The sequence below is a fragment of the Seriola dumerili genome, unplaced genomic scaffold (genome assembly GCF_002260705.1).
Source record: "Seriola dumerili isolate Sdu_G_001 unplaced genomic scaffold, Sdu_1.0 BDQW01000128.1, whole genome shotgun sequence".
In the NCBI taxonomy this organism is placed as follows: domain Eukaryota; kingdom Metazoa; phylum Chordata; class Actinopteri; order Carangiformes; family Carangidae; genus Seriola; species Seriola dumerili.
Window position 1 is genome coordinate 347663 of NW_019174383.1, and position 13152 is coordinate 360814.

The window sequence follows — 13152 nt, forward strand, 5'->3', positions numbered from 1 at the left end:
TCATGTGTTTGTTCTGGAAAAGCCTGCGTCTACCTTGGCTCGGTATCAGTTCTGTTTTATGTAAAAGGTGTGACCTCCGTGATACTTTCATTTTTGTCCAGGTTAAACGACTGTATCCTTCCTGAGTGTTGCCCAATACTCATCCCTGTACGAGACACCCACCCACACAGCTGTTTCCAATTCACCTGGCTGGTCAGGTGCAGACTGGGAGGAGCTCTGCTGGGAATGATGTAATTTCACCAAACTCAGTGAACTAATAAGAACAATAAGAATTAGTCACAGTAGGACACGCCCACACTGTCCTGACAACAGACTGATTGGGCAACATGAATAAAAACACCTGATTGACTGCAGCATGAATCTTTTACCTACAAATATGATCAACTTTTTATAAAATATGATGCATCATTAGTGTTTGAATTATCAAACAGTAGAATAAGTTCTTTACTATTTGCTCTAGTGTTTTGGTTTTAGCCTTTTGGAGCGACTCAGTCTGAAACTCAGAGGGATTGAAATGAAACAGGGGAAAGCAGCTCTGCAGGTTAAAGACTTGTTGTGATGCAGGTATTTTTCCATTCAAACAAAAGTGAGTGACTTCATGCTGAAGCGAGTTGTGTCACTGCAATAAAAAGACCAAGTTAGAGAATTATTCTCTGTATTAAATTATTATTTATTAAAATACATCAGTAAAATCAATAAAATGCTACATTTACATATATGAAAATCTATACTACAGGTATGTACAATATAAGAAAACATTTCTTGGATTTCTTCTTTGGATTTTCTGCAGGAAGTCAGCGTGTGGAAAAAACCAGGAAGGTTTTTGTGATCATTTCCATTCCTGGTGATAATTCTTGTGTCATACTCTCGGATGAGGTCACCTACAGTCTGGTTCTGCGCTCTAACTGATGGAAGGAGTTCGTGTTCTGGTGTTTTTGGAGCCAACCAGTGACGTGGCTGAAAGCCCCGCGGACCCGCCGTCTTTCCCCGGCTCTGCGAACGGGAACACCTCCCTGGTCAGGCGTGTCAGCAGGCACGGCATTTCCTTCTTCCCACCCAGAGCTTGACCTTTGGCCTGGAAGGTGTAGGCCACGCTGTGGGACAGGCGGGTCATGAGGCGAGTCAGCTCCAGGTTGCGGTTTCCTTCTTTCTCTAATAAAGAGCAGAAGGTCTGGAGGAAGACTGATCCCAGTGGGTGCATGAAAGCTCCGTAACCTGGGGGGGGGGGTAATAACACAGAAGTCAAGACATTTTATTCACTAAACAATCAGATGATTTATTGTATTCCTTCGGGATCTATTCAAAGTTTTTTCCATGAGACTCAGTTGAATCAAAAGTCAAAATAGATGATACAGAAACAACTTAGGACCAGTGAAGTAAATGAAATAACAGGCATCCATCAAGAAGAAGAAGAAAATTAAACAAAATACAAAAGATAAATGAGTAAATATCTTATATCTAACATACCAAAGAGAAACCAATCCAAATAACTGAAACAAAAAAAGAACAGTTGTAGTCGACTGTCCTGAAACTCAAAACCCTTATAAAGGGGATTATTAAAAGAAAATGATTGATGATGAAAATAATTGCTGGTTGCAGCTTCACACTTCTTCTAATACGACCTCGTGGGTATTTTATGTGTTAATTATTTACCTAGCATTATTCAATAATTAATTGGTGACATGGGATATTACTGATTCAGGTAATCAGAGTTCACCGTCTGTATTATTGTACGTTCATCTTGTACCTGTCCTCCTTGTCTTTGATCAATGATTAACGATCAGTTGAAACATGAAGTTCACTGAGTTCAATTAGTTGACACCTGATCGAGAGTTAAAGATGTCTGCTGCTGTTTTCTTCTGTTCACAGCAGCAACAACAAACTCTGACAAGACAAAGTTTCTTTCTCACTAATCGTTTGTGTTTCTTGTGAAATGTTGGATCATGTGAAAGTTACTGAGCAACGTTTTCCTCTGAACTGAAGTAAAGGACACGTTCCTCTGAATTTAACCCTCTGAGGTCAAAGGGCATTTTCTGGATTTCTACATTATTTCTTAAATTCACCTTTTAAAGGGAACTTGCATAGAAGATAATACCCCTGTGTTTTACATCACAATCCTCAGAACAATCTCAGCTCTTTCTATTTCTCTTTTTGGTCGTAGAGCAAAGAGATCATTCTTCAACAAACATTTACTGACGTGGATGAAATCTTTTCACCAAAGTCTGTAGGTTCATAAAAACAACATGTGAGTGAAATAGTAGATAAATGAATAATAAATGCCTAACATGAAATCTTGTAATATGACTGAGTCGTAGCGTCTGTCACTTTACTTTCACCAGATTTTAGAGGCTGTGAGTCACATAGAATATGTAAGTGAAAGATGGGAGTCGACAGATTCTAACAACATTCAAACCAGAGTCCTACGCTGTGTTATCTTTCCACCGCTGTCCGACTGGTGTGTGGACAGAGGTGCAGACAGGTGGAGGGAACAGCTGGAGGGAACAGCTGGAGGGAACAGCTGGAGGTGTGTACCTGGCGCTGTGGCGTACATCACAGCTGTATCTACAGGGACGGCGGGATGCTGTGAGAAGAAGCTGCTCTCTGGGGCGTCCTCGACAGAATCCACCTCCACGCCATCGTCCAGACCGTGTCCCCGACAGGCCTGCAGAGACAACAGGAAGTGAGACAGGTCCAGATGAAGACACGAGTCTTTGTGAACTTTCTCACCGAGGTGATACAGGTGTATGTACAGATATTAAGAAGTATATGAATTTACTGAACTTCGATCTCATTGTGTTTGTGTCGGTGACGTCTTCCCACCTGTACGAGGAACAGTTTGGCCTTTTCCTCCATACACCTGTTGTCGAAGAACGCGAAGAGACGAGACAGTCGGACAGGTTCCCCGTCAGCGCCGAACACGCAGCCCTCCTCCCCGTGAGACGACAGCACGGCCAGAAAACAATCCTTCACAGGACGCCTGCTCTCTGCAGAACACACACACACACACACACACACACACACACACTTCCTCAGTAAATGACACACTTCTCTCAGTGTTTATTAGTCATGATGCAGACAGACGGGGGAACATGTAATGGCATGGTGCAGTAACGAGGAATGCGTGTTCTTCTCTTCACTCAGCCTCCAGCCTGTTTACTCATGAGGGCGTCAACACACCTGCAGCTTCTCTGTCAGGTGACGTCGACTCGCTGCAGCGAACATTAGAAACATTAGATGTGACTTCGCGTGAGCAGTTTCCCAGATGAACGACAAGCCTCCGTCAGAACGTTGATGATCATATGTGACTGTTTTATCTATCAGTGATAAGCAGCTGTAAAACTCCAGCTGACCTTTCAGTTTGTTTGATATCTGGCTCACGGTGATTACACAAGCGCTCTTCACATCCTGGTGACTGATGATGAGATCCTGACCATGTGACCACTGACTTATTTACCTTTAATCACCTGCCAGTAAACGACTCAGAGGATCGATGGTGTCAGGGATCTTGGTGACAGCGCGGAGAACTCTGATGTGTCTTATGTAAAGACGAAGACGGAACGCCAGAGACACAATAACAAGAAGTCAGAGTCTGCGTCGCTCTGACAACAGCTCGGTCACATGTGACTTATGACATCATATCACATCAGGACATTATGTACAGAGCCTGAGCAAGGTTCTAGAGGTCCTTTACTAGGTTCTAGTGGTTATCGAGGAGGTTCTCGAGATCGTTTAGGATGTTTTAATGGTTAATTAGAAGGTTCTAGGTGATCTTCAGGTTGTTAAGAAGGTTTAAGTGGTTTAAGTCATTACAAAAGGTCATTTAGGAGGTTATGGAGGTTCTTCAAGAGTTTGTAGTGGTCAGTGAGGAGGTTCTAGGGGGCATTGAGAAGGAGGTTTCAGTTGTCAGTAGTTCTAGAGGTCCTTTAGAAGGTTCAGGGGGATGTTAGAGGGTTTGTAGTGGACACTGAGGAGGTTCTACAGGTTCTCTAGGAGTTTCTAACGGTGTTTTGGAAGCTTTAGTGGTCCTTGAAGAGGTTGTACAGCTCCTTTAGGAACTTTTAGAGATCACTGAGGAGGTTCTAGTAGTTACTGAAGAGGTTTAAAGAGTAGTTTAGGTGTTTTAGTTGTTATCAAGAAGGTTCTACTTGTCCTTCTGGGGGTTCTAATGGTCACTGAGAAGGTTCTAGATATATTTTGTTTGTCTTAGCGATCAATGAGAAGATTGTAGAGGTTCTTTATAAGGTTTGAGGAGTCTGGAGGTTTCGTGGTCCCCTGAGAGATCCCAGAAGTCCTTCAGGAGATTTTAGGGTCCTTTAGGTGGTGAAACACCTCTGGGAGATTTTGTGATGACGTGTTAGAGAACGTTCTCCACCAACATCAACAAAACACCAAATAAGGGAAGCTGAAGAATCTATGACGAGGAGCATTCAAGATGTTCTGGAGGTTCATGGTGGAACATCACATCACCAGACGCTCTATCTACAATAATAATGATAATAATAATAATGATAATAATAATAATGATAATAATACCTGCTGTCCAGCTTTTTCCTCATTGAAGAAGAACATTCACTCAGTTACCTTGACGACGCTAAATAAAACAGGAGTTTTATATCAGCGCTTCGTCCAGATCTCACAGAGGTTTTAACTCAGTGATTAGTGACGTGGAGCTCCAGCAGGTCACAAAGAAAAACACAGAGACACGTTCTCTGCACAGTCCTGGATCAGTCTCTGTGGTTTCTACTGTGTTGCAGTGTGTGTGTGTGTTGTGTTGTGTTTCAGTGTGTGTGTGTTGCAGTGTGTTGCAGTGTGTTACCTCTCTGAAACAGCTGGTAGATCTCCTCGCTCCTCAGGTCAGTGTGGATGTCCACCTTGAAGCCCAGTTTGCTGAGGGTGCGGTGGAGTCTCTTGGCGTCCTTCCCGGCGCCCGGCCTCCTCCCCAGCTGCACCCCGGGGTCAAACTCTGCGACAGACACCACCAGCGCTCTGTTACACTCCCCTCTGTGATCCATCCGTCCTCTCCACTGCAGCATTGCTCTTCTGTCTGTCTCTGCTCCGCGTCCACCTCTAACCTGTCCCTGCACAGCTGTAAAGTTACGGCCACACCTTCCACTCACACCTGTCTCACCATATATGGAGTTTCCTCTCAGGCTGTTAAAGGGACGCCGGGTCACGTGTCTGTCGTACAGAATTACATCATTTGGTGTTTTTCCTTCCTGTGCTGGGAAACTCGTGTGTTTTTTCTCAGGTATTTGACAGGTGAGTCGACGCTTGTTCATGAGCGGGAGGGAGTTACAATAAAAGTAAAAGCTAACAGGAATACGTTGCTCTGCACAGAAGGAAGACCTGGTCCAGGCAGAGGCCGAGGGTTGGGCTTTTATTATTGACCTTCCTTTTTACTTCTCTATTTCAATTATAATTTATTTCTAACTTTATTTATTGATCAGTTTAAATCTCATTTATTGGTTTAATTAATAGGGACAGTGCACATTAATACAGGTGTCATCCTAAGAACGACACTATTTAATATTAGAATGACAAGTTACTGAGATCATTTATAAGGCTGCAGATCAATAATAAGAGAATATAAAGGTTAGTATAAAACAGACCTTTAAACCATATTACCAGGTATTTATGTGACATGCAGAGAGAAACGCTGCGATAGGAACATGTAAAGCAGAAGCAGGACACATCATGGAGGGGTTTTATGTTCTTATTTTCATGTTTATTTGAACTTCTTATTGTTTTAGTTTCACTCTGATCTTTGTTCTTCTTCCTGTGACGCTGTAAACTTCTCCAACAGAAACTCACCTGTCCGGCCTCATGTGGTCATTCAATGTGTCAGGTGTGTTTCAGAGCGTGGGCCCAGTGAAGACCGAAGAATGTTGTTCACACTGAGTCAAATTCTTCCCGTTAAAAGCAGCTGAATCAGCTGTGATCACTTCCTGTCCCTGGATCGCTGAGGGAAACTTCAACACCTGAACAACCGGCAACCCAGGTATCTAATGACCCCCCCCCCCGTTCACTCATCATTCCAGCTGTTGACATCTGGTAGAGACTCCAGGTCCCACTTGCCTGGAAAAATGGTACCAAAATCACACCCACACACACACACACCCACGCACACGCACACACACACGCACGCAGTCCATATGCATTGCTGCTAAAAGTGCATCTGTGTGTATCTTATATTTGTGTGTGGACTGCGCTGCCTCGTGGCCAAAGACAAATTTCAATAAAGTTTTTTCTACTCTCAGTGAACTGACGCAGGTTTGTTCAGGAAGGTCGTCAGAGACGAGAGCAGGTCACACTGAATGATGTGGTGTCACGTCTGTGTGTTGAGAGCTTTAAACGACCTCGTCACTTCCCGCGTCACAGACGTCGTTTCTCCGACGACGACCTTCAGGTTTCCAGCAGCAGAGACGCTCGTCAGAACTCAGTGAATATTTATTAACACAGAGGAGGAACCAGGAAACAGACACTCATTACTACCAAGTGAGAAAAGCATGGTGAAACAAACAGACCCCTGTGCCACACCTCGCTTCAATTACAACAAGTTGATCGTTCATAAAAAGTTATTAGAAAAAGTGACAAAAAAATAAACAGCGTTTGATGAAGAGATACAGTCAAATATTGACCAATTTTCATACTAATATAAAATGTGATACATCTATAAAAAAGTTTAAAAAACGAGGCGAATTTACAGCTTTAAAAAAGAGGTACAGATCACTGGAGAGTGTGTTTGTGTTTGATTGGCTGATTCACGCAGCTGCTCACAGCTGATTGGTTCTTCTGAGGGAGAACGGCTGCGGCTGCGTTAAGGCACCGTGAGAGCTCGCTGTTGATTGGTGAGCGGAGGTAGGAGGCGGGACGAGGAAAGGCTGAGAGAGCAGAGGGGGAGGGAGGGGCGAGCTCCTGGAGGAGGCGGTGAGGGGTGAGGAGGTGGGGGTGTCGGAGGAGGAGGACGGCGTGGAGGGTCCCGGGGTGACGGTGTTGCGGCTCAGGGGGTGGGGGGTCCGGTGGGGTTTGGTGGTGAGGGACAGCGGCTGCAGCTGCTCGGCGTACGGCGACGTGTGTCCGCTGTAGGAGGAGTGTGTGTGCTCGGTGTGCGTCGGCGCCGGGGCGGCGGGCGAGGCCAGCGCCGTGGTGGGCGTCGCCGGGGAGTCCAGGGAGGAGGCGGGGCTCGCCTGGGACAGGTGCGTGTGTGTCAGGTGGGACATGGTGTGTGGCTGTGTCAGGTGAGGGCGGGGGTGTGTGTGTGTGTGTGCAGTCTGTGGGTGGGGCTGTGTCAGCAGAGTGTGTGTGTGGGGCGTCTCCTCAGGGCCGGGCGTCCCGCGAGGTCTCTTCAGCTGCGGGGAGAAATCCTCTGCTGCAGGAGCTGAACACACACACACACACACACACACACACACACACACACATTAATACATGATGATGGACTTTACGCTTTACAGTAAGATGATGATGATGATGATGATGATGATCATGTGATCTGCCTGAAACCTGCTGCTGGTTAATTAGTAACTGAACAAACATGATGAGGCAGCAGCTGCAGATGCTGATGAGACATGAGGCTGAACAGGAAGTGATAACAAGCTAATGAATAAACTAGTTATAAAGCATTTATAAACCCTTTACAAGGCGTGTCAGGAGGAAGTGGACCGTGTCACAGACTCTGAACATCGTCTCACCTTCAAGTTGAGTTTCACTCTTCGTCCTCTTCCTCTTCTTCTTTTTACCCTGAACAAACACAAACACGTCAATACTTCTCTCTTCACACACACACACACACGTCGTCATGATGTAAATGATGAGGGTAGTGTGTGTGTGTGTGTGTGTGTGTGTGTGTGTGAGCAGGATGGACTCACATAGTTGTCTCTGGCCGACCAGCCCGGGTACAGCTTGGAGTGCAGGAGTCTCTCTTTACGAGCCAGTTCATAATATTTGGCCTGTTCCTCTTTGGACAGAGAGTGCCACTGTGGACACAAGACAACACACACTGTCAGTTAGCTTCACACACACACTCTCTCTCACACACACACACACACACACACACACACACACACACACACACACACACACACACACACACACACACACACACAGGGGAACACCCTCACCCTCTGTCCCAGTATCTGGTTGATGGTGGCGCTCTCCTTCACTTTGCACTGAGCCACCACTTTGGGCCTCTCCTCCCTCATGTACAGCATGAAGGCGTTCAGTGGTTTTTTAATGTGAGGCTTCTTCTCGTCTTCTTTCTCCTGCTGAGCGTCGCCCATCGACTTCCTGCGGGAACACACACACACACACACGTGCAGTTAGAGGTCATGTGATCCGATGTGTTTGAGGCTCATTGTAAGTCGTGTTGATGTCGTTACCCCGGCTGGCTGCTGCACCCAGGCTCCTGCTTCACTCCTGTGGGGACGATGGCCGGGTGGGGGATGGACGACTGGGGGGTCGGCACCAAACGTGAAGAGAAACCACTCGATACCAGACTGCCAACACACACACACACACACACACACACACACACACACACACACACAGTTTAATTTCATACTGCCGATCAGATGCCCGTCACAGTAAAATACATTTTCTCCAAACCTGTAGAACATGATGAATAAAAACAGTGAATCATATTTGAACAGAACTTTTCTTAACGAAGTTACAAAGTGATTTAAATAAAGTATAAAATTAAGAAATAATGTAACAATAAAATAATATTAACTATGAGATCAAAGAGGAAATATCGCAGGTTTATGACTCGAGATTTCACGTTCAGAAGACCAAAACTGTGTTTTGTGAGGTCACCTTGACCTTTAACCTTTGACCCATGACCACCAAAGTCTGATCACTTCACTCTTGAGTCCTGGTGAATGTTTGTGCCAAATTTAAAAGAGTTCCACCAAAGTTCTACTGAGATATCGCGTCCAGGAGAATGAGACGTACAACCTGAAAACAAAATGGCGGCTCTGACAGTCGCCAGCGTGGAGGAATAAAAAACAACACACACACTCACCTGGACAGAGCAGCAGGTGAGAACCCCCCTGCGATGGGATACATGGACTGTCCCTGCCTAAAGACAGGAAGACAAACAGACTCAGTCTCACGTCCTGACTGGTTCTGGTGTGTGTGTGTGTGTGTGTGTGTGTGTGTGTGGGTGTGTGTGTGTGTGTGTGTGTGTGTGTGTGTGGGTGTGTGTGTGTGTGTGTGTGTGTGTGTGTGTGTTGTACTCACAGCCATCCGAGAGGGTGTGGGATCTGAGCCATGCCTCCAGGAGAGACGGGGTAACAGGCAGCGTGAGGCGTCCTCGACATACCTGCTCCACAGACAGCACAGGTGAGGTTCAGACATGATTATCATCTGTGTGTGTGTGTGTGTGTGTGTGCGTGCGTGCGTTCCCAGGTGTAATGAGTGTTGTGAGGATTTGATTGGACGACAGGTGAGACTGGTCCTCTTACCTGTGTCAGGAGAGAAGCCAGGTGAGGCCCTCTGAGGGGAGAAGGCCTCCGGGCTGTAGGACAGCAGCGGGTGGAGGTGGGTCATGTGGGGGTGCTGCACTACGGGCACACTGTTAGACTGGACACACACACACACACACACACACACACAGAGAACAGGTGGTTACTTCAGCTGCAGTGCTGTCATCTGGCCACCAGGTGTCAGGATTCACCAACTAAAGCCACGACTTTTCGACACCACATGAAATGAAATTTACTTCCTGTTTCAGTCGGAGCGGATGGAAACCCAGAAGGGACAAAAAGTCCTGCAGTTATTTATCATGTACTGGATTTTGACATTTATATCAGTGTCAGACAGAAAGGACAGCAGGGGAACGTCTAAACAACAACAACAACAACAACAACAACAACAACAACAAGCCCCTCCTCCCTGACAGTGACACTGTGTTTGTAAAAGAAAATAAAAGTAATAAAATTAATTTAAAACAATAAAATAAAAATTTGAATCCAATATTAAATAAATACAACGTGAGGAAAAAATAATAAAAGAAGTGAATTTAAATAAACTGTGAGGTGTGTGAATGTTTAGGTCGTCTGATCTACGTGTCGTTACGTCCACTCGACCACGCCCACCATACAGGTGTCAACATGGCTGACGGCGACGATGAAACCAGGCGTCAGTTTATCAGCAGATCCATTCACAGTGAATCTACCTGTCTGTATCAGTTATCAGACTACAGGTGAACAGTTCACTTCTCTACCGGTGGAGAATCAGGCTTCAGCTCATCGTGTGACATTTATACTGTTTTAATGTTGAAGGTCAGGGCAGAAGGTGGAGAGAGTTCCCACACACCTGTTACTCAGGTGGGAAACGTACATCAGGGGAAAGTGTCCACATAAAGTAGATAAAGGAGAAATTCGTTCAGAAAAACTTCCACCTTTCCGCTGCAGGTTTTAGCTGCTGGTTGATCACAGATGAGCTGGTTCTGAACCCGATCTGTCCCACAACGTTTCACTGAGGCTTCAAACATCAGAACAAATAATCAGATTACTCAAACTTGGTCGTGCAGGTTTGGTCCTATCACATGATGTCACTGATAAGGTGGACCTGAGTTTTACTGGAAAGCTGCTGTTCTGAGCATCTTCTTACAAAGGAGAGGCATCTGAACTGGTTTCTCTATGTCCTTAAATATGACTCATTTTCAAGCTGCTGCTGCAAAAATGAACAATAAAGGATCATTTAAACCCAACAGATGTGAGTTCAGAGCCTCCCAGCTGTGTCGGCGTGTGACCCTTGGAGACGGAGCAGTGGCTGGTTCTGACCTCTCATCACTAAAAGGTTTGTTGGAACCAGAGGAACCGTTTTCAGGAACTTTTCTAGGAACTAAAAGTCCCTGTTGTCGTTTTCTGTAGCTCGTCCACATTAGACCCATTGTTGTATGAACAGTCGTCCTGGTCTGACTCTGATGTTTGAGTTAAATCTACTGAGTGAGACTGAAAGGGAGAGTCCAGAGCATCTGCAAATCTATCACTGATTTATCAGAGTGAATCCGTTTATAATGTTATAAAACAATCAGAGACTAAAGTTTGATCTTGTGTCACTGAAGTGAAGCAGCAGCTCAAACACAACGTGAGACTCGTTTCATGACGAGTGGAAAGATATTTTTTATTTCATTGTGAAACTGGTCGGAGAAATTAGACTCCCTTAAAGTCCAACAATGTGATTTTTAATCAGCTGGTAATCAGCTGGTAACACTGTGGGAAAATTTGGGGGAGGTGTGTGTGTGTGTGTGTGTTAGGTCTTACCAGGTGTGTAGGAGTAGCAGAGTCTCTGATGCCTGATCTTCCAGGGACGTCGAGCAGAGGCCATTGAAACGGCAGATACTGTGGAGAGAGAGAGGGAGAAGGTGAGCGAGCCGCTCTACACACTCAGTATTAAACAGACGTCTTCATGTGAAAACACAGCTGAACTCTGAACCGACAGACTGTGACTGACGCTGTTTCTCAGCTCGTGTCACTAACGAAACTGATACAGATTCTTTCTGAATAAAAAATTAAACAAATGCAACTTAAATTTGTAATATTGTACAGAACACACAGCGTCTTATTAAGTGTAATATATATATATAAAGTATATGTATATCTGGCTGTGCCGTAATAATAAATGAGCCAACATTGGCTTATTGCAGATTGACTACATCAGTATCTGATGAATGAAACAAACTGCAGAACAAATGTGAAACTATGAGAACACAGACTGTAAACCTTCCATCCTTCAGCACTGCTACTGTGGGTCAACATGCTGTAATCACAGTTTTTAAAGTCTTGAATATCAGCCTCAAAACTCTTGCATCAGTACAAATGCAGTCTGATTAATCACACTGAGCACTGAATGGTCACGTTTAGCTGCAGCATCGTGAATCCAGATCGTCTCGTAGTGAATTTAACAGACGGGACTCTGATCTCTCGTCGGTGTTTGTCGGTAACAAGAAGCGACTGTACCTGTTACCTGCAGAAACCACCTGGTGTGAGGAAACACTGACAGCAGAATTCAATCTGCTCCATCTTTGCTACAACTGATTATTAAGCTGGACGTCTTATTTGAAGCATCTCGTACTTCATAGATGTGTGTAACAACCTGTATTTTCTTGATTATGCTCAACAACAAAAAAAAAGAAAGAAAAATCAATAGAAATTGTTAATCTCCCCCCCCGAAGCAGGATCGTATCCCCCTCCCCCCTCGCTCAGCTCTACGTCAGCAGCAAACTGAGGACCTGGAAACATCCGAGTGAGCAGGATGTTGCGGTTAGTGCTGATGCTGATCTGATACCAGGTGAGATAACACAGTTCACTGCTGTTCATCTCCCACATGTTTACATTCCTTCTGCTGCTTGGACTGAAAGGCGGCAGTCACGCACACACACACACACACACACACACACACACACACACACACACACACACACACACACACACTTCATCAGGAGAAAAGAAAGTCATGGATAAAAGATAAAAAGACGCTGAAGGTCAGATGGAGAAATCAGCAGCAGAGAAACAGATGGAGTGTTTGTTCTGTGTCTCTGCTGAAGCTCTGGATCTGGAGTCGGACAAAGAAAAAGGAGTCCAGAAAGTTTGCCTTCGCCCTGCCCCCATCCCCCGCACATGTACACCCCACCCCCACCCCCAAGACCACCAGGCTCCCACTGCTGAGCAAGCTGTGTGAAAACAGGGAACCCCCTCCTCTCTCAGAAACACAGATCCCACAGAAGAAGAAGAAGAAAAAAAAACAGGCTTTTGCTGCTCATTCGACTGTGAGTGACGTCAACAGACTCACAACTGTGACCTCTGACCCCAAACAACAGGAGCGACTCCACAACCTCCTCCTGAATGAGTCTTTTCATGAACTCTATTATAATCTCCTCCTATTTAATGAGACATATTATCATAATAAGAAGACGTTCAGAGGTTCGGTTTACTCATGGAGCCGAGTGCGACTCTTAAAATAACCCTGGTGACTTCAGAGTGATGTCATCAGGGTTATCTCGCCACAGTGACCTACAGGGTCTCAGGTCTCCTCTCTTCTCCCTGATGTCTCAGTTAGTCCGGGTCCAGCTCTCGAAGAGTCCTGGTTGGTCCAGACTTCTTCATGTAAGAGCGATGGAGGTCAAAGGCAACTCCTTCCTCCTCACGT

At 45.4% G+C, this 13152-nt stretch overlaps 2 protein-coding genes across 2 annotated transcripts in view; both read right to left on the reverse strand.

Annotated features, from left to right (window-relative positions):
* Nucleotides 1-708: 708 nt before the first annotated feature.
* Nucleotides 709-5032, reverse strand: LOC111224299 (caspase-3-like). The gene is made up of 4 exons (XM_022748734.1): nt 4817-5032; nt 2821-2984; nt 2533-2662; nt 709-1215 (listed from the first exon to the last, which is right to left on the reverse strand). The coding sequence occupies exons 1-4, from the start codon at nt 5010-5012 to the stop codon at nt 902-904; spliced, it is 804 nt and encodes a 267-aa protein (XP_022604455.1). The 5' UTR covers nt 5013-5032; the 3' UTR covers nt 709-901.
* Nucleotides 5033-6428: 1396 nt separating this feature from the next.
* LOC111224272 (transcription factor 7-like 1-B) overlaps nt 6429-13152 on the reverse strand; it is a 15041-nt gene continuing 8317 nt past the window's right edge. Inside the window, exons 4-12 of the mRNA XM_022748697.1 lie at nt 11268-11345; nt 9462-9579; nt 9238-9319; nt 9020-9076; nt 8379-8495; nt 8121-8286; nt 7869-7976; nt 7692-7740; nt 6429-7378 (exon numbers count right to left, since the gene is read on the reverse strand). Coding sequence (XP_022604418.1) covers nt 6774-7378; nt 7692-7740; nt 7869-7976; nt 8121-8286; nt 8379-8495; nt 9020-9076; nt 9238-9319; nt 9462-9579; nt 11268-11345 — 1380 coding nt within the window. The 3' untranslated portion in view covers nt 6429-6773. The remainder of the gene's footprint in view (nt 7379-7691; nt 7741-7868; nt 7977-8120; nt 8287-8378; nt 8496-9019; nt 9077-9237; nt 9320-9461; nt 9580-11267; nt 11346-13152) is intronic.

Excerpts from the sequence above, each read along its gene's own strand:
- LOC111224299 (XM_022748734.1), bottom strand. The coding sequence starts at position 5,012 with ATGGATCACAGAGGGGAGTGTAACAGAGCGCTGGTGGTGTCTGTCGCA. Across the intron at positions 2,985-4,816 it reads CTACCAGCTGTTTCAGAGAG|AGAGCAGGCGTCCTGTGAAG; the intron begins GTAACACACTGC and ends TGTGTTCTGCAG. Across the intron at positions 1,216-2,532 it reads GATGTACGCCACAGCGCCAG|GTTACGGAGCTTTCATGCAC; the intron begins GTACACACCTCC and ends CCCCCCCCCCAG.